We start from the raw sequence: 19,973 nt of genomic DNA on the forward strand, positions 1-19,973 counted from the left end.
ACGGAGGAACTCCAATCTTAAACACCTTGCAGCCGAAGGAGGCATCAGAAGATGCACTCACATCCACCTTGTAAAACTTCGAAAAAGTGTGGATCGACGACCAGGTCGCTGCCTTACACACCTGTAACACAGAGGCTTGATGGCGGAAAGCCCAAGAGGCACCGATCGCCCTGGTCAAATGCGCCGTAACCCGAAAGGAATCACAACCTGTTGGATTCACCTAGAAATGGTGGCCGACGAAACCGCCAGGCCTCTTTTAGGACCATTCACCAACACGAAGAGTGAGTCCGACTTCCGGAACGGAGCCATAGCAGACAAGTACACTCGTAGGGCCCAAACCACATCCAGGGAATGTAAAGTGGCCTCCTTTTGGTTTTTCGGCTGAGGACATAAGGATGGAAGAACAATGTCCTCATTAATGTCCTCATTAATGTGAAAAGCCGAAACGACCTTTGAGAGAAAAGACAGCAGCACCAACTTATCCCTATGGATGACCAAGTAGGGAGCCTTGCAAGACAAGACCGTCTGATCAAGATAATTGCTACCAGAAAAAACACCTTTTGGGCCCGATAGGCCCCGGTCCTTCAACCCCTGGCTCACAACAGCCACGTCGTCAAGCCAGCGACTGTAAAGCAGGGTGGAAGACCGGACCCTGCGACAGAAGATCTACTCTCAGGGGTAAACGCCAGGGGGTGTATACCACCAGACGCACCAGGTCCGCGGACCAGGAGCAGCGCGGGCAATCTGGGGCGATCAGGATTGTTGGAATCCCTCCGGCTTCCACTCTGCGCAGCAAGCGAGGAAGAAGCTTCAGAGGAGGGAAGGCATATATTAGGCGAAAGCAACCCCAATGTGCCACCAACGCGTCTGATGCATCCGCCCACGGGTCCCTTGACCTGTCCACGAACCGTGGCACCTTCCGATTGAGACGGGACGCTAGAAGGTCCACATCTGGAGTGCCCCACTTTTGGCACAGACTCCGAAACACCCTGGGTGGAGTGACCACTCTCTTTGGTCTAGTGTTTGGTGACTTGGAAAGTCGGCTTGCCAATTCTGTACACCCGGATTGTACACGTCCGACAGAGCCGGAACGGACCTCTTGGCCCACCAAAGGATGTGCGCGACCTTCATCGCTGCAGCTGAACTCCGCGTGTCCCCCCGGATGATTGACGTATGCCACGGCTATGGTACTGTCGGACTGGATCCTGACCGGTCGGCCCTGCAGATCCAGGGACCACCTGGCAAGGCACAGCTTGATTGCTCGGAGCTTCAGTATATTGATTGGCAGGTGGGACTCCTCCTGTGTCCAGCGCCCCTGGGCAGACTGGGTGCCCTAAACGCCCCCCCAACCGGAGGGGCTGGCATCTGTCGTGACCACGGTCCAGTGGCACGGCAGAAACGACTTCCCGGTCCGAAGCATCGGAGACACCAGCCACCACACCAGGGAAGACTTGACCAGTTGACTTAACTGAATCTGGCAATCCAGAGATGACGGGAGCTTGTCCCAACGTGACAGAATTTTCTTTCTGTAGCACCCTGGTGTGGAATTGGGCATACGGAACCGCCTCGCAAGAGGCCACCATCAGACCCAGAATTCTCATGCAGAATCGAAGAGATGACCACTTCTGGGTCGACAACTGCTGCACTGCAGATTGTAAAGTCTGAAGTTTCTCCATTGGGAGAAAAACTCTCGCCTCCGCGGAATCCAGGACTAGTCCGAGGTATTCCAGTCTCTGAGATGGAACTAACACTGACTTCTGGATATTCAGAAGCCAGCCGAACTCTTGGAGAGTCCGACACGTGATAGACACGACCTCTTCTAATTCTGAGCCTGAAGAAGCTCACAGAAGAAGGTCGTCCAGATATCCCATGATAGCGATCCCCCGCTGTCTCAGCAGGGCCAGTATCGGGGCAAGCACCTTGGTGAAAACCTGTGGTGCCGATGCCAAGCCGAACGGGAGGACCACAAATTGAAAAAGGTTCTCCCCGACCGCAAAGCGCAGAAAACTTTGGTGCTTTGTGCATATGGGAACATGTAGGTACGTGTCCATGAAGTCCAAGGACGCCAGGAAGTCCCCCTGGTGGAGTGCTGCTATTACCTTACCTGTATGGTTTAGGAGATATTCCCCTTGCAATGCGCGGCTGACTGCAGCGGCGCATGCGCAGGGGGGTCGTTTTTCGAACATGCTGCATTTTTTAACGTTGTTTTTTAAAATGTCGTTTTTCGGTTTGTAACAAAATGATCGTGTGTGGGCTAAAACAACGTTTTAAACCCGCGCATGCCCAAAAGCGAGTTATGAGACGGGAGCGCTCGTTCTGGTAAAGCTACCATTCATAATGGAGTAAGCACATTCATCACGATGTAACAAACAAAAAAGTGCGAATCGTCTTTTACTAACAAGGAATCAACTAAAAGCAGCCCAAATAGAACTTCCCCTTCAGAGTGCCGTCGTACGTGTTGTACGTCACCCCACTTTGTTCATCATTTTTCAAAAACGATGGTGTGTGGGGCAACGTCGTTTTTAATGATGAAGTTGTAAAAACGTTGTTTTTTGGACATGCTGAAAAACTACGTTTTTTTTTTTCATGCCGAAAAATGATCGTGTGTACACGGCATCACTCTCTCTTCAATACTTTGGATCAATAAACTAGAGAAAATATGTCAAAGTTCTTCTAACTTTCCTGATCTTCATACTTGTTCTGGATCAGTGAACCACAAAGTAGTAAATCCACTGGATTAGTATAACAGCCAGGAAAATAGCATTTTTAGAAGCAGATCAGCAATGGTAGCCTCTATTTTTCTTTATAGGAAATATACCGGTAAGTCATATTGTTTACTTAGGATGTACGTAGCTGTGGCAGTAATAGAACAAATAACATACTATTGGAACTCAATTAGTAGAATAGTAAAAATAAACTAAGTTTAGACTGTTCATATGGTTCTGCCGCTATATTCCAATAAATTGTCATTCTAAAAATGATGACCTTTATAAAGTCAAAGCATATGCAATTGCTGTGTAATATGGCACACTTTATATAAAAAAAAGGATAATAATTGTGAGTATTAAATACCATTCAGTGTAGGTCTTCTAACATCAGATGTGATTTCCTCCAGCCAGTCCAGTAAATTCGTCCTTGTCCCAGGCTCACAGTTGCTCTGCTGTGGCTTCTGTCTCCTCTTCTCCCTGAAGTCACCTCTGCTGATCTCTTAGTAATTGATTTATGAACACTTTTATTCTCTCTAGTGTTTATTACTACCCAACTGTTCAGATGTAGCCAAAGTTCAGAAAATGCTATTAGATTGCAGCACTGATAGCTGACTGGAGACAGGAGTCCGGAATGAAATGGATTGGTGAACAGGGAGGAGGCAGCCTGGGAATAGAAGCCAGATTTCACAATTAACTATACTTTATCATGACAGAAGGTGACACACCTTCATTAGAACCTGAGCGCTCTATCCTCAAGATAAAAAGAGAATGTCTTATATCCACGTGTTATGTATTTTACAAAGACATTCCTAAAGTCCTTAAAACTCAACTGGATCTATTCGTAATTTTATCAAGCGTTCATCACATAAAGTATAGTCAACTTAAAGCAGTATTAAACCCAAAGGCTAACATTTATTATATTGCAGCTTACCATTTCTTAGATGTGATGGCTGCATTTATTTTCTTTCTTTTATTTTGACCTGTTCATCCAGCCAGTAGGTCTGTATTTCATAAGAACAAACAGCAGAAAGTATCAGTTACAAAGATGGGACAAGCAAGTTAACACTAAGGCCCCGTACAGACGAGCGGACAGTCCGATGAAAACGGTCCGCCGTACCGTTTTCATCGAACATGTCCGCTCGGAGATTTCTGTCTGATGGTTGTACACACCATCAAACAGAAATCCGCGAGGACAGGATACGCGGTGACGTGGCCGCGCCGTCACCGCGACGATGACGCGCCGACGTGCGCGACCCTGTAAGGTCAATGCTTTCACGCATGCGTCAAATCACTTCGACGCATGCGAGGGCTTTTGGCCGAGCGGACATGTCCGGTGAGTCGTACAGACGACCGAACATGTCCGACGGACAGGTTTCCAGCGAACATGTTTCTTAGCATGCTAAGAAATTTTTGTCCGCTGGAAAACGGTAGGCTGGACAAATGTCCGCTGGAAAACGGTCCGATAGGCCGTACACACGACCGAACATGTCCGCTGAAACTGGTCCCCGGACCAGTTTCAGCGGACATGTTCGGTCGTGTGTACGAGGCCTAAGGGCCCTTTCAGACGTGCGGACCGTATGTCCGCTTTTTCATTCATCCGTTTGCGGATGAAAAAGGGACATACATTGGTCCCTATGTGATTGCGGGTGTCAATCCGCTGACATCCGTAATCACCCGCCTCAGCAAAGATCCGATTTTGCAGACGGAAGAATGTCCTATTTTTTCTGCCGTCTGCGGATCAGATCGGATGAACACGGACACACGGTCCATGTTCATCCGATCCCCCCATAGGGGAGAGTGGAGAAAAGACAGGGCGGTCCCTGCACAGGTAGCCCACCTGAGGCCTCAACACCCCACAGGCACATGGCAGGATGGCCTAAAGGGGACAATCAGCCCCCCTTAGGCTGTGATCGCCTTCTCAGGAAAATACCCTGCTGCTCTCTGGCTCAGAGTATTTATATAGACTCCCAGTCACCATTTGGGCACCTCTGCCCAGGGATTGGCCAGGGCTGTATGAATATTCAACTGCTGATTAGACACTTCCTGCCCACTAACTTCTAGAACATTATAGAACAGCCAAACAGTGAGCCAACACTAAATTTACCTAACAATGAACCACAGCTCTACTGGATACAGTAAGCCCAAACAAAATTTGCCTAATCCTCACACCTCTTTATCCAATCCTAGCACCTATCTAGGAGGGTGTTACATATGTGATTCAGGTTAGGTTAAAAAAGGGCCAGCAATGGCCGTCCAATGCTGTTCTCTTGACAGTCACTTTTTCTTTTTTTTTCTGATTTTTGCAGGTTTATATTGTGATGATAATTCAAACTTAGCACCTCACAAGGCTGTGTTAAAGGGCAAGGCCACCATATTGTTCAGAATTTAGTCCAACAATAGGAGACATAGCAGCAGTGATCTCCTTTACATCCTCCCTGGAAGATATCTAATACAAAGGACAGACTTTTAGCTGCGTTCCAGAACATTCTTATCATACCATTGAGAGGACACCAGACCCTCTCAACCCTATAAACCCAATTTACATTTCAGTCTCACTCTAACCCAGGTCATAGACGGTGTGAATTTCTTTCTTGCAATGACAGGTTGCACAATCACCCCATCAACACAGACAGTGCTGCCAAGATATTTTTTATTCCGGGGGGGGGGGGGGGGTGAGTGATTATATCTAGCGGCTATAGCATCTGCTAGCGATAGTTGCAAGTAAAATCTGGCAGTAATTGATCAACTTGGTATATTCAGCCTGCCCATACACAATTCAAATCTCTCCAGCTGAACCGGCAGAGATTTGAACCATGTATGGATGGCCTAAATTTAGTAATTAGGAAAGCAAGTAGATATTCTCTTCATGAAAGAAAAACCTAAATTTCATGTGCATCAACTGTATGGTGATAATACGGATGCACTGGTACTAGGTGTGCCACCGCCCCGATATTAAAGATATTCTCTTTGCTTACTTGCCGTTGTGAAGAGCTTAGCTGGAGTAGTCAGCGAATACACATTGCTGTCTATCTTTGCTTGTGGGATCAAAAACTTCTGAGATAAAAAAAAAATGTCTGCCAAGGTTATCAGAACTTTCCACTGAGGGAATTATGATTAGCTATCATAAAGCCATAAAACATTTTGATGCTGTCATGGTTGCAGCCTTAGGGTATTTAAACCCATTAAAAGTATATAGCATGCAATAAAATGTCATACCCAGGGCTAATTGATGACATAAAAGCCATTTAGGCTTAAAGCAACCTGCAAGAGACCCCTGTCCAGCTCACAGTTTCAAAATCTACACATAATTTATCAAATCAGACAGGACCAAATCAAGCTACAATACTAATAATTATGAATTTGAATGTGGAAAAAAATACTGAACAGGTCGAGATCACACATGACTAGGCTATCGTATACTATAGGCGAGATAACAGTCTCCCATCTCCGGGGGAACAGACATATCTGAGAGATATCGTGTTTAGTATCTCTGGAATGGAAGTTCCATGCTGGACAATAATCTACCAGTTCCCAGAATGTAACCTGTGCATTATTGTAGATTTTAATATCTGTATAAAACTATTTGTAGGGGGGGGGGGGGGCAACTGTACACTTATAAACATGTGACATCCCATTGGCCACTCCTCCCCTCTTAATAGGTCAGATAACTTCACAGACAAGAAAAGGGGGTTAAACATGCAGTCGACGGCTCTCCTTTAATATCAAAACAAAGAGCATCTACTGAGACTTGTTTATTGATTGGACCTTGCTGAACCAGGACTTTATTAGGCATTTTCATTAAATATTTTCTATTTACTATTGTATTATTGGCTCCTTTCCCTTGGTAATACTCTTTTCTATAAAAAAGTTGTTTACATAGTTTTTTGTTTACCGTATTTATCGGGGTATACCGCGCGCCGGCGTATAACGCGCACCCCAAGCTTTGAAGGTAAAAAAGAAAAAAAAAAACTTAAATTTTTGCCCTGCGTCCATCGGCGGCCTTGTCTGGCGTTCGTCTGCGGCCTTGCGCGGGGTCCGTCCAGCCTTGTGGGTGTCCGTCTGCGGCTTCCTTGCGCGGGGTCCGTCTGCGGCTTTGGTTGTGTTCGTCTGCGGCCTCCATCCAGGTGTCCGTCTCTGTCCAGCGTGTCTGTCATTTGACAAACCGATCGTGTGTGGGCCCCATCGGTTTTATTTCCATCAGTATAAAAAAATAAAATCTGTTTTAAAATGTTTCCTATGGATAAAAAACCGATAGAAAAATCTGATCGCCTGTATGGAACTCTATCGGTCAAAAATCCATGCATGCTCAGAATGAAGTCGATGCATGCTTGGAAGCATTGAACTTCATTTTTTTCGGCTCGTCGTAGTGTTGTACGTCACCGTGTTTTGGCACGATCTGATTTTTGACTGATGGTGTGTAGGCAAGACTGATGAAAGTCAGCTTCATCAGATATCCAACGAAAAAATCCATCGGATTAGATTCCATCAGATATCCGATCGTGTGTACAGGGCTTAACAGGGTTTCTTCTAAGATTTCCCTGTATTTGGCTCCATCCATCTTCCCATCATCTCTGACCAGCTTCCCTGTCCCTGCTGAAGAAAAGCATCCCCACAACATGATGCTGCCACCACCATGTTTCACGGTGGATATGGTGTGTTCAGGGAGATGTGCAGTGTTCGTTTTGTGGTCAAATTTTGGTCTCATCTGACCAGAGCACCTTCTTCCACATGTTTGTTGTGTCCCCCACACGACTTCTTGCAAACTGCAAATGGGACTTCTTATGGATTTCTTTCAGCAATGGCTTTCTTCTATAAGGGCCAGTTCACACCAGACGCAGTTCCGTTCAGTTCCGTGTGCTTTTTTTCTGCACAAAATGCATGCACAGTGTTTTCCATGTATTCCAATGGCTCTAGTTGGCTCTAGTTCACACCAGTCAGTTTCCGGTCAGTTTCTGCACCGGAAACTGACTGCATGGTGTGAACTAGAGCCACCTAGAGCCATTAGAATACATGGAAAACACGATGCATGCATTTTAGTGCAGAAAAAATGCACACAAAACTGTACGAATTGCATCTGGTGTGAACTGGCCCTTAAGGCCAGATTTGTGAAGTGCACGACTAATAGTTGCCCTGTGGACAGATTCTCCCAACTGAGCTGTGGATCTTTGCAGCTCCTCCAGAGTTACCATGAGCCTCTTGACTGCTTCTCTGATTAATGCTCTCCTTGCCCAGCCTATTAGTTTAGGTGGACGGTCAAGTCTTGGTAGGTTTGCAGTTGTGCCATACTCTTTCCATTTTAGGATGATGGATTTAACAGTGCTCAGTGAGATGTTCAAAGATTGGGATATTTTTTTATAACCTAACCCTAAACTTCTCCACAACTTTATCCCTGACCTGTCTGGTGTGTTTCTTGGCCTTCGTGGTGCTGTTTGTTTACTAAGGTTCTCTAACAAACCTCTGAGGGCTTCACAGAACAGCTGTATTCATACTGAGAATAATTTACACACAAGTGGACTCTATTTACTAGTTAGGTGACATCTGAAGGCAATTGGTTCCACTAGATTTTAGTTAGAGGTATCGGAGTAAAGGGGGCTGAATATAAATGCACACCACACTTTTCAGATATTTTTTTGTAAAAAAAAAATTGAAAACCATTGATCATTTTCTTTCCACCTCGTAATTATGTGCCACTTTGTGTTGGTCTATCACATAAAATCCCAATAAAATACATTTACGTTTTTGGTTATAAAATGACAAAATGTGTAAAATTTCAAGGGGAATGAATCATTTTTCAAGGCACTGTATATGGTTTCTGTTTTTTTATTTTGACTTTTTTTTTTCATATATACTGCACATATTTGAATATTTTTAGTGGCCATCTGTATAGCGATCAATCTTTGCATTGCAAAAAGCAATATGTCCATGAGAAATTGCAGGTGAAAAATAGTTTGAGATGTTGAACACATTCATTATTCATCAATTTTTTAGGTATAAAAGGTAAAGTGTGGCTGCAAAATACATACTGTTCTCCCCTTGGGCATTTCATTGTACACAGATGTTAAAAACATTTATTAGCAATTTTAAATATGGTGCAATAACAACAATTACCTCTAGATGTCAGACTAGTACCCAAAGTAGATTATGTTGCAATGCTGCATAACATTCCAGATTAATTGAGATGCGCATTTAGTGTTAATTCAATAGATTCTGTATTGGTTTAGTAAATGCTTCAACATATTTCAGGTTTTCAGAATGATGCTTTGACTTTTTTGTTTTCTATTCTATCCAGCTAATTTTTGGATAGGGGCGGGGTAGAGAGTAGTTCTTTTTTATCCTGTACAGTATTTCGAAAATCTTCATGATTTGTAAGAAAAATTTGATAAAAGATGTAACCTCCAGCTCCAGCCAGCACTTTTGATAATAAATGAAGGAAAAACATTCTGGACAGCCGCACTCCAAAAAAAAATTGCTTTTATTTTAAAATAAAAAAACACACAAAAAGCATGTCACAGCAGACAGGGTAAATACTGACGCGTTTCACACCAAACTTTAGTGCTTATTCATAGCTTACATAGCTTGTTAAGCTATGAATAAGCACTAAAGTTTGGTGATTTCTCTTTTTCACTTTTGATAATAAGTGGGGGAGAGTTAGACTGTCTGTGAAATTTGTATTGCTGATTGTTTTCCTATTAGGGAGGTTTTTAACTTACTGGTGGAATGGAACCTACCAATCACAGTTACTTTATTTCTTGCCCTTGTGTTACTGCTATGAAAAAAGTGAAAAAAAAAAAAACAGAATCACTGACTGCAATAAAAAACAGAAGTGCAAACCCTTCCTCACTGCTAGCAGAGATGAGAACCATCTTGATCTGTAGGATTGGTCAACAAGTGCAGAATTAGGGGCAGATCCACAAAGATCTGCCCCGGCGCATCGTATCTGAGATACGCTACGCCGCCGTACCTTACCTGGCTTTGGTTCGAATCCATAAAGATTTTGCGCCATAAGTTACGGCGACATAGTGTATCTCAAGCGGCGTAACGGCGCGGAATTCAAGTTGGGCGGGTAGGGGGCATGTTTCATTTAAATGAAGAGCGTCCCCGCGCCGAACGAACTACGCATGCGCCGTCCCTAAATTTCCCGCCATGCATTGCGCAAAATTATGTCGCAAGGACGTCATTGTTTAGACTTGGAAGTAAATTACGTCCATCCCGCGATTCACGGACGACTTACGCAAACAAAAAAAATTCAAATTAAACGCGGGAACGACTGCCATACTTAACATGGCAAGTCTAACTATATGCCGCAAAAAAGCAGCTTTAACTATACGCCCGGAAAAAGCCGACTAGAGACGACGTAAGAGAATGCGACGGCCGCGCGTACGTTTGTGGATTGTCGGAAATAGCTAATTTGCATGCTCGACGCGGAAAATGACGAGAACTCCACCCAGCGGACGCCGAAGAATTGCATCTTAGATCCGAAGGCGTACAAAGCCATACGCCTGTCGGATCTAACCCAGATGCCGTCGTATCTTGGTTTGAGGATTCAAAACAACGATACGACGCGGGAAATTTGAAAGTACGCCGGCGTATCAGTAGATACGCCAGCGTACTCTCTCTGTGGATCTGCCCCTTGGTGTTTTATTTGGACGCCCAGTATGCTTTGCAGAATATCAATGTGTGCAGCCTTGTTTTACCCAACATTTTTCTAAATATTTTTGGTGAAAACATTGATGAATGCAGCGATCTGATAAGCGATGTAACTCTATCTTCAATAACACTGGTAAGTGATGTTAATCTATCATCAATAACACCATCAAATGATGTAAATCCATCATCAGTCATGTTGCAAAGCATTGTAAATCCAACAACAATCACACCATCAAGTGATGTAAATGTATCTTAAGAAATGCTGTCAAGCAATATAAATAAATCATCAATAATGCTGCCCATCATTAATAACACCAAACAGACCCCTAAGTGAAATGGAAGCATATTGTACAAGATTTTTTTTGTAAAATAAAGACAGTAAAGGAATAATTAAAAACTAGGTTCAGTTATTTTTGTTTTACTTTCATAAGGAGGTAAAGCAAGCTTTTTATTTCGCCATGCATAGACAAAGCATGTGTTTGCTTTAAAAAGAATATGTAGTTATGGTAAATCCAACCCCGATGGTAAGCTGACTAGTTTGGCAGACCTTGTAAACCAGGTATCATGCAAGGGTCTTTCACCTATTCAGCAAACACTATGGTGCATGCAGAAAGAGTATGGTAGATAATAGGGTTAGAGTATGGTAGAACATACTGTATAATTGAGCAGATATGTAACAAAATAAATTTTTCTTGACTTATTATGCAACTTGACTGCATAACAAAAAAGACTTTATGGGGCTTTAAAATAAGTAAAACACTCACTAATAGTAAAACATAGGAAAATGTTAAAATGATCTCGAAATCATTGTAAGTAAATAATTGAATGTGGGCTGTAAAGTACTGTGGAATTTATTGACGGTATATGAATGAATACAATAAAAGAAAAAAAAGGAAAAACCAAACCATAACTCACTGTCAATAATCACTAGACCTAGATAATCGATGACCCTAGCTAATCACTATAACTAAACTAACCATAATCATAACCTTGGCTAATAACCAACCTCAACCCAGGCAGATCACTAACCCTACCTAGCCCATAATCTATTTTTATGGAACTACACCATCAAAGATATGACACACGAGCAGAGATGGCACCAGGGGAATGAGCGAGATTCATATAGCCTCCCAAATTTTTTGCTAGCACCTCCACCGTACCCTCAACAGATCGTTCACATAACGCATGTAGACTTGGCTTTTGACCATGCCATGCAGAGATGAGACTTTGCTTATCTTCATTCTGACAGGTCTATGCTCATTCCCTTTGATGTCTATGGTATAATACCATGGCTGAGCAGCTCCCTACAATAAGCTGTGGCCCTGCTGGGGCAGTGGATTGTGGCTGCTCTAGAGTCAGAATATAAGTGATTGTTTAGTTTCAGCAGACCCAGAAAGGGAGTGCTCTGACACAATTGTGAGAAATTACTAGAAGAGACAGAATCTGGAGCTGCAGTGCATGGCAACCAATCAGATTCTAGCTTTCATTTCAATGCTTAAGTGAACACATTGACGTAAGAAGCTGGTTATTATATGCACAGCTGCTCCAGATTTGTCTGCTTCAGTTTTGGTACTTTCCCCCTAAAGTGCTATACGCTACGCCGCCGTAACTTTGAGAGGCGAGTTTGGTATTTTCAACGATTTTGCCGCCGAAGTTACCGCGGCGTAGCATATTAGGGTCGGCGTAAGCCCGCCTAATTCAAATGTTGAAGCTGTGGGCGTGTTTTATGTATATTAACTGTGACCCCACGTAAATGACGTTTCGATCGAACGGCGCATGCGCCGTCCGTGGACGTATCCCAGTGCGCATGCTCCAAATGACGTTGGCAAATTGTCATGCTTTCGACGTGAACATAAATTACGGCCAGCCCCATTCATGGACGAGTTACGCAAACGACGTACAATTTGAAAAATTTGACGCGGTTCCGACGTCCATACTTAACATGCGCCATGTTTTTGGTGGTTTATCTTTACGCCTGAAAACCCCTTACGTAAACGGCGTATCTTTACTGCGACGGCCGGGCGTACGTTCGTGAATAGGCATATCTAGCTGATTTACATATTCTAGGCGTAAATCAGCGTACACGCCCCTAGCGGCCAGCGTAAATATGCAGTTAAGATACAACGGCATAGGAGACTTACGCCAGTCGTATCTTAGCAATATTTAAGCGTATCTCAGTTTGAAAATATGCTTAAATATACGACGGCGGGGATTCGGACTTACGACGGCGTATCTACTGATACGCCCGTCGTAACTCTTTATGAATCTACCCCAATGTATTTTTCGGGTTAGCACAGTGTTTTCCTGTATGTATGTAGGGGAAGATTGGGATGCCCTCCTCATCATCACATCTGGATGCATATACTGTACTTATGGAAAAAGATTTTGCACAGTGACAGCATATGCCACTTAAAAAATACCTATAGTTCACCGGAAGATCACTTCATCTGACAGCATAGTCTTGACTGTATGGTGGAGAGAAAGAATGTGGCACGGGGGCATGTCATAAAGTAAACACCACCACCAATGCAGTGGAGGGGGGAGGGTGGATAACAGCACTACCACTGACTATCAATGCAAGAGGAAGGGTTGACGGCACTACCACTGACCAGCAGTTCAAGGTGGTAAAGTTGATAGGATTTAGGAGCACTGCAACTGCCTAGCAATGCAAAGGGGGGGGGGGGGCTAACAGCACTGCCACTGACCATCTATAAATGGGATTGAGGTAATAATACTGCCACTGACACTAATGAAGGGGATTATTATTGAGTCCATAGGCACCAATGCTTGAGGTTATTATTAAGACCACTGGTACCAATGCTAGGGATTATTATTGTAGCCCCTTAAACCAATGTGGGGAGCTATGATTGTGTCCATTAACAGTAGTCCTGGGGGTATTATCGAGGCCACTGACAATGGTGTTGGGGACTAATATTGTGTTTGTCAATAACAATGCTGGGGGCTTTTATTGCGTAAAACAGAACCAATGCTTGGATATTATTGTGGCCATTGGCAAAAATGGTGGAGCTATTATTGCATTCAGCAACAGCAATGCTAGGGTTAATATTGCCGTCATTTGTCCAAATGCTGGCGGTTACTATTGGAGGCCACAATGGGGCTTATTTTACTGCCATGACTTCTTCAGTGTACCCCCGGCCCTATTTTGTCTAGTCAAAAGGTGGAAAATGGCACACTACAAACCATACACTGTGATACAATAACCACTTTATTGACCATCCTCTTTTTTTGGACTTTTCCACAAGTGTGCACACCCACACGCTTCACGCACCACATTAGTACTTTATGAGCTGGAAAAATTACTGCTGCTCTGTAAAAATAATATGGACTCGTCTAAATAAAATACTAGAAAACAAATACCATGACAGTATTATAAATAATCTGATCAATATTCCTATCGCACACGTTCTTGAAAGATATGGCTCATAAAATGGTGGGTGCTGCAGCGATTACCAGTTGGGTGCTGGAAACATCAAACAAGTGTACATACTCGCCAGCACACCATGGATCGACAACTTCCATCCAAAAGTTTTTAATGAAAGAGATCACATCACAAAGGAAAGTGCAACATTTTTAGAGCTGTGCAGGACCCCTTCGTCGATGTCAGAGTATATTGTGCAGTCCGTGTAGAATATATAATACAGTTCAGAGTATATAGTGCAGTCAGTGTAGTATATATAATACAGTGCAGAGTATATAGTGCAGTCAGTGTAGTATATATAATACAGTTCAGAGTATATAGTGCAGTCAGTGTAGTATATATAATACAGTTAAGAGTATATAGTGCAGTCAGTGTAGTATATATAATACAGTTAAGAGTATATAGTGCAGTCAGTGTAGTATATACTGTATAATACATTGGAGAGTATATAGTGCAGTCCATGTAGTATATATAATACAGTGCAGAGTAAATAGTTCCATTAGTATAGTATATATAATACAGTGGAGAATATATAGTGCAGTCAGTGTGGTATATATAATATTTATTTATCTCAGGTACTTATATAGTGCAGTAAATTTACTCAGTGCTTTACATATACATTGTACATTCGCATCAGTCCCTGCCCTCGAGGAGCTTACAATCTAATGTCCCTAATACACGTTTCTAAATACTTATACTAGGATATACAAAAAGAAAAACTGCGCTGTAAAAAATTAATAAAATATAGCTGCAACGTAGATGAGATATTCACATAAAATTATATAGAAAGATAAACAAAAGGGGGTAATCTAAAGCGCTAGCCAATAGTGAAAACGTGAAGAGTGGATAAAAATAAAATAAAAAACGAATCTGCTGCACAAATCTAAAATGTTACTAACATCAAAACAAATGGTATGAATAAAAAAGAGATGAGCGCAAATCAGATACTGAAGTGTTAAACTCAGTAAGGTGAAAATAAGTGTAAAAAAATAATGCAAACAAATATGACTAATCAAAACAGTCAATAAGAGATTACTAAGGGATCAAAGTGGATGGGAAACAAAAAAAATATACAATAAGAAGCTGCTATGAAGCAACTATAAAGTGTCCATACACATCAATGAATTGAGTCCATCAATTAGAACATTGCAGGAAATCACACAGCAAAGTGAATATGGCTAAAAAAACTTCCCAGGGCGTTGAACTCACAGAGCGCTTACCTCCCTAATGTAGGGAAAATGCCTTGAACACATCCACAAACAAATGAGAAGACTGCTGGGCTTTACCACTGTAATCCACAATGTCAGGCTTCAGAAAGATGGAGGCTCGCCAGAGGATGTTGATAAATATCAAAAATAGAAGAATAAGAGAAAAGGGACTCCCATCGTGAAGGTGAAAAAACAGGAGCAGTTCATTATGTAAAAAATATGCTTACACGCATAATAAAACAAACGCCGAATAACGATTCCTGGTTGAAGAATAGGGTTCTGCCTCTCAGGACGCTCACTAACACACAGCTCCTTTCTCTATCTGCAAAGTAGAGAGTGTCCTGACTTGCTTGCTCGCCCCTCCCCCCTTAAGAGGCTTTCTCCACACCAGGGAGAAAGCCTTGCATTACTGTGTGTAGTTACAGACAGAAAAACAGGAAGTGAGGATTTCTTAGAAGAAATAAGGACAAAGCAAAATGGAAGGATGAGGTAAGTGAAGGAGGACTGCACTAAGGTAAAGGAAGCTATTTAGGGGGGGGAAAAATCCTTTACAACCCCTTTAACTTTCACCTTGTAAATAATCTGTCAAAGGATTCCTGTCATGCCCCATACACACAATCGGAATTTCCGATGGAAAAAGTCAGACGGACTTTTTCCATCGGAAATTCCGACTGTGTGTATGCCCCATCGGAGTAATTCCATCGGAGATTCCGATAAAGTCCAATCGGAGTTTACATGTTCTCTTCTCCTCCGTCGGAATTCCGATGTGAATTTGGTCGGACAAAGGTCTGATCGTGTGTACGGGGCATTAGTGGTTTGTGTCAGAGCATTTTCCACTTCTCCCTCCCGCCCTAATAACTTTTGTGTTAATTACTGTCCCAGTTTTATTAAGAAGGGGATGGTTAATCAGCTTAGAGCCTAATGGATTTGATTCATGACATACGGTATGTGGTATAGGTAGACCTGGGCTGATAAAGCTAGACCTTCTATTGATTGCAGTTTTAATAATATTATATTAGGTAACTCTGATAAATAAATAACTGCAGCCTTTTCAAGCAGAATAAATGTTGTTATGTGTTCTTTCATGTGTATGTTTCTTATTTCCTGTGTTCCTTCCCATGTACGCTACAGAAATTGTGTGATCAGTAAGGGTAAGGAATTACCTTTCCTGTCATAAAAAGACACAAATTGAGAAGCATTATCTCTTTATATAAGCTAAATGAGAGGTGTGTTCCTGGCAAATAAACGGAATTGTGATTGGATATGTCTGTTCCCTGGGGTCACATTATGATGAAAGGAATCTGCTTGCCTGGAAGAGTCTTTTGGTTAGTTTATTTTTAGCATCCTGGCAGAAACTTATTCAGTGCTACAGGGCACAGAAGGCGCAGACTTCCCACCCTTCACACAGCAACCTGCTGAAAGATCCTGTGTGTACAAGTGACTGAGCACGGCCTGTGCATTCTCCTACGAGGATAAGGAAAGGGCAATGGTTTTCTCTAGATTCACAGGCTTGTAAAATAATTATGCAGCCACCCGGAGAGAAATTGCATCACTAAACTTCCTGTTTTTTTCTTGAGAAATTGTTGTATTTATATTTCTGCAGTCTTATTTCTGCAGACACGCGCTCTTCATGCCGTCTGAAGTACTTGCCAAGGTAGCACAGCCGACCGAATCTGGCTCTACCACTACCAGTGCTGCTAATGATGCAGGCCCAGGTGGCGGAACGGGCAACTTTTCTGCCATCATCAGCAGAAATTTGCCCATTATAAAAGGAAGAGATAAGACGTTTGAAGAATTACGGAATAAATGTTTGGACAGAAAGGTCCTCTTTCAAGATCGGGAATTCCCAGCTGACGAGAGCTCTTTGTTTTACAGCCAGACTTTTCCAGTTAAATTTGAATGGAAGCGACCTCCGGTAAGTAGAGCTGATGTGCAAGAACCAAGCTAGTGTCTGGAACAATTGCTTTTTTTGTTATACATAGAACTATTGTTGGATAGTAGTCTGTATAGTCATTATGATATTTACCCCCCGGGACACAAGGGAGGACTTTAGGGCAAATATCATATGCCTCTCTTACAGTGCTGATTTCTGTAGGCTAAAGAACGTGTTCTCAGTGTGAGTGGTGGGCATTATGAGAGAAGGATATTCCTATAGAACGTAATCATTGTGACACCCCTTCATATATACCAGCATCAGCTTTCTTTCAGCTCTGATTTTAGACACATGATATCCCATAGCTGCAAAGCTAGTTGGTGGTGGAAAACTTCTCTTAACCAGATTGCAGGTCTGAGGCCCCGTACACACGACCGGGTTTCTCGGCAGAATTCAGCAAGAAACTCGATGCGAGACGTATTCTGCCGAGAAAACCGGTCGTGTGTACACTTTTCGCCGAGAAACCCGCCGAGGAACTCGTCGAGCCAAATAGAGAACATGTTCTCTATTTCCTCATTGGTCAATGGGAAAATTTGGCTCGCAAGGAACTCGACGAGCAAAACGATGTGTTTTGCCCGTCGAGTTTCTCGGACGTGTGTACGGGGCCTGAGAGAGAGTAAGAAGCTACATAATGTTCAGCAGCAATCACTGACTGCAGATCCTGCTCTGGTCCATGTTTTAATGGTGAGGTATCTTAACCCAGGACTATCAGCCCAACAGTAGTGCTGGCCCAGGGTGCAAATGCCCTTTAGACCAGTCCACCCCTGTCAGAACACCTCACTGAACTTTCCCACTTGACATTCAGAATCATGTTAATGGAAGTCTTTGAAGAGTCAGTCCATCTAAAAGTGGCATTTAATGATGGGTATAATATGATGGGCTCAGTCAACCCCTGGATTCCTATATGTTTTGGATACTCCAACAGCAAGACCTCCCTGCCTTTAATTATCACCACTGTTGATGTTATCTGGGAGTTTCGGGTGTTGCTGCCCACTTTTCGGTGTTCCAGCTTTTCCTGTTATATTCTCCGTAATCTTAAATAAATAAAAAAAACATCCTACCGGCATAGTGGGATATCCTTGTAATTGCAACAGCAGGTGTACAAACCCAGGAACTAGTGGAACAGAGATCTCACCAATGGATTCCCTGAGATATAAGAAATTGTTAGGTAGATTAAAGTACAACTACGGCAATAGTTTTATTTTATTTTTTTGTTTGCTTGTTTTAGATGTAGTGGAGAAGGATTAGAACACTTGTCAGAATGTTATTGCTGTCTGTGTCCCTGTTAGGAAGATTCACCCTCTCTATTTGTTCTGTTTACTGTTATCATCAAGAGTGAAAGTCAAAGAAAATCACAAAAACAAGAATAGAGGGGAAATTTTCTATTGAAGATACTAGCCATGGTGAGCCTGGTGAAAACTACGTATTCCTTCAATTTGGAGACATTTTCTCACTTACTGGTTTGGCTATGGGACATGAAGTGAAGGAAAATCTCCCCAATAAGACACAGGTATCAGAAACTGGGGGTTAGGGCTCTTTCACCGGGGTTAGGGCTGTGTCTCCGTCAGCTCAGCGGGGATCCCTGCTGAGCTGTCGGCGGATAGGGCGGTCCCCGCACACAGTGCAGAGACCGCCCTGTCTCAGCTCCGCTCTGCCCTATGGGGAACCGGATGCAGACGGACCGTCTGTCCATCTGCATCAGTTCCGTTCCGCCGGACGGAAGAAAAATAGGGTTTTCTTCCGTCCGAAAACCGGATCCCGACGGACGCGGACGTTAGCGGATGCTCCATCCGCTAACGGACGCGATCCCTTAGGGATGTATTACAAGTCCGTTAACGGACTTGTAATAACGGACAGGCGGAGCGGTCGTCTGAAAGGGGCCTTACTCTGTCCAAATAGAAAAAAGAAAGGTTTGCTTTCAGCTCTGTGCAGAAATTAAACCTGCAGCAGTGTGCTGGGTCTGGCTAATGCCAGCGTACACACGATCGGTTCGTTTGATGAAAACGGTCTGATGGATCATTTTCATCAGACGAACCGATCGTGTGTGGGCCCTATCAGTTTTTTTCCCATCGTTGAAAAAACTTAGAACCTGTTTTAAAATTATTTGATGGTCAAAAAAAACGATAGAAAAAAAAACAATCGTCTGTGGGGAAATCCATCGGTTAAAAATCAACGCATGCTCAGAATCAAGTCGACGCATGCTCGGAAGAATTGAACTTCATTTTTCTCAGCACGTTGTTGTGTTTTACGTCACCGCGTTCTGACACAATCGTTTTTTTAACTGATGGTGTGTAGGCAAGACTGATGAAAGTCAGCTTCATGGGATATCTGATGAAAAAATCTATCAGACCGTTTTCATCGGATGAACAAATCGTGTGTACAGGGCATAGGTCAATGAATGCTGTGGGATATCTAGGTTACCTGGAACTGGCCCTCCTTATTTCCAGTGTGCAGCTGGTGAAGTTTTAGGATGGGGGCGCCAGACCCCACCCTTGCTTTTTGACCCATCCCACTTCTTACAAGCCCCACCCCTTTTCTAATCCCCTCACTCTGCCCACTGTATTCTACTAGCTTCCACCCATAGTGTCAGGAGTTTTCAACTCAGCATCACAGGACAGAGTATACAGCCCCAGCATCACAGGACAGAGTATACAGCCCCAGCATCACAGGACAGAGTATACAGCCCCAGCATCACAGGACAGAGTATACAGCTCAGCCTCACAGATCAGAGTGTATATCTCAGCCTCACAGATCAAGATATATAGCTTAGCCTCACAGATGAGGGTATATAGGTCAGCATTACAGATCAAGGTATGTAGCTCAGCCTCACAGATCAGGGTATATAGCGCAGCATTACAGATCAAGGTATACACCTGACAGATCAGGGTAAGCTGGCCATACATTGAACGAAGCAGGGACTGGCCAAATTTCAATCAGTTGCTCCTTACATGAGAAGAATTATCATCCCTAGTCTGTCCCTTATTTGTGGTAAACTAATACCATTTTTACATGTTTTTAATGTTTGTATGAGTAAAACA

The 19,973-nt window shown here is 43.1% G+C and overlaps 2 protein-coding genes across 8 annotated transcripts in view; one reads left to right on the top strand and one right to left on the bottom strand.

Moving 5' to 3' along the window:
• LOC120920234 (putative N-acetylated-alpha-linked acidic dipeptidase) overlaps nucleotides 1-3,364 on the bottom strand; it is a 111,696-nt gene extending 108,332 nt beyond the window's left edge. Inside the window, exon 1 of the mRNA XM_040332193.1 lies at nucleotides 3,073-3,364. Coding sequence (XP_040188127.1) covers nucleotides 3,073-3,075 — 3 coding nt within the window. The 5' untranslated portion in view covers nucleotides 3,076-3,364. The remainder of the gene's footprint in view (nucleotides 1-3,072) is intronic.
• Nucleotides 3,365-16,361: 12,997 nt separating this feature from the next.
• Nucleotides 16,362-19,973, top strand: part of CAPN3 (calpain 3) — a 140,435-nt gene continuing 136,823 nt past the window's right edge. For 5 of the 7 annotated variants that reach the window (XM_040333093.1, XM_040333094.1, XM_040333097.1 and 2 more), the window contains exon 1: nucleotides 16,363-16,917. In XM_040333093.1, the coding sequence (XP_040189027.1) occupies nucleotides 16,633-16,917 (285 nt within the window). In that variant the 5' untranslated portion in view covers nucleotides 16,363-16,632. Of the gene's footprint in view, nucleotides 16,918-19,973 lie in introns of all 7 variants that reach the window. The other 2 variants (XM_040333099.1, XM_040333101.1) reach the window with 1 other exon arrangement.

This window comes from Rana temporaria, chromosome 13 (genome assembly GCF_905171775.1).
Source record: "Rana temporaria chromosome 13, aRanTem1.1, whole genome shotgun sequence".
In the NCBI taxonomy this organism is placed as follows: Eukaryota; Metazoa; Chordata; class Amphibia; order Anura; family Ranidae; genus Rana; species Rana temporaria.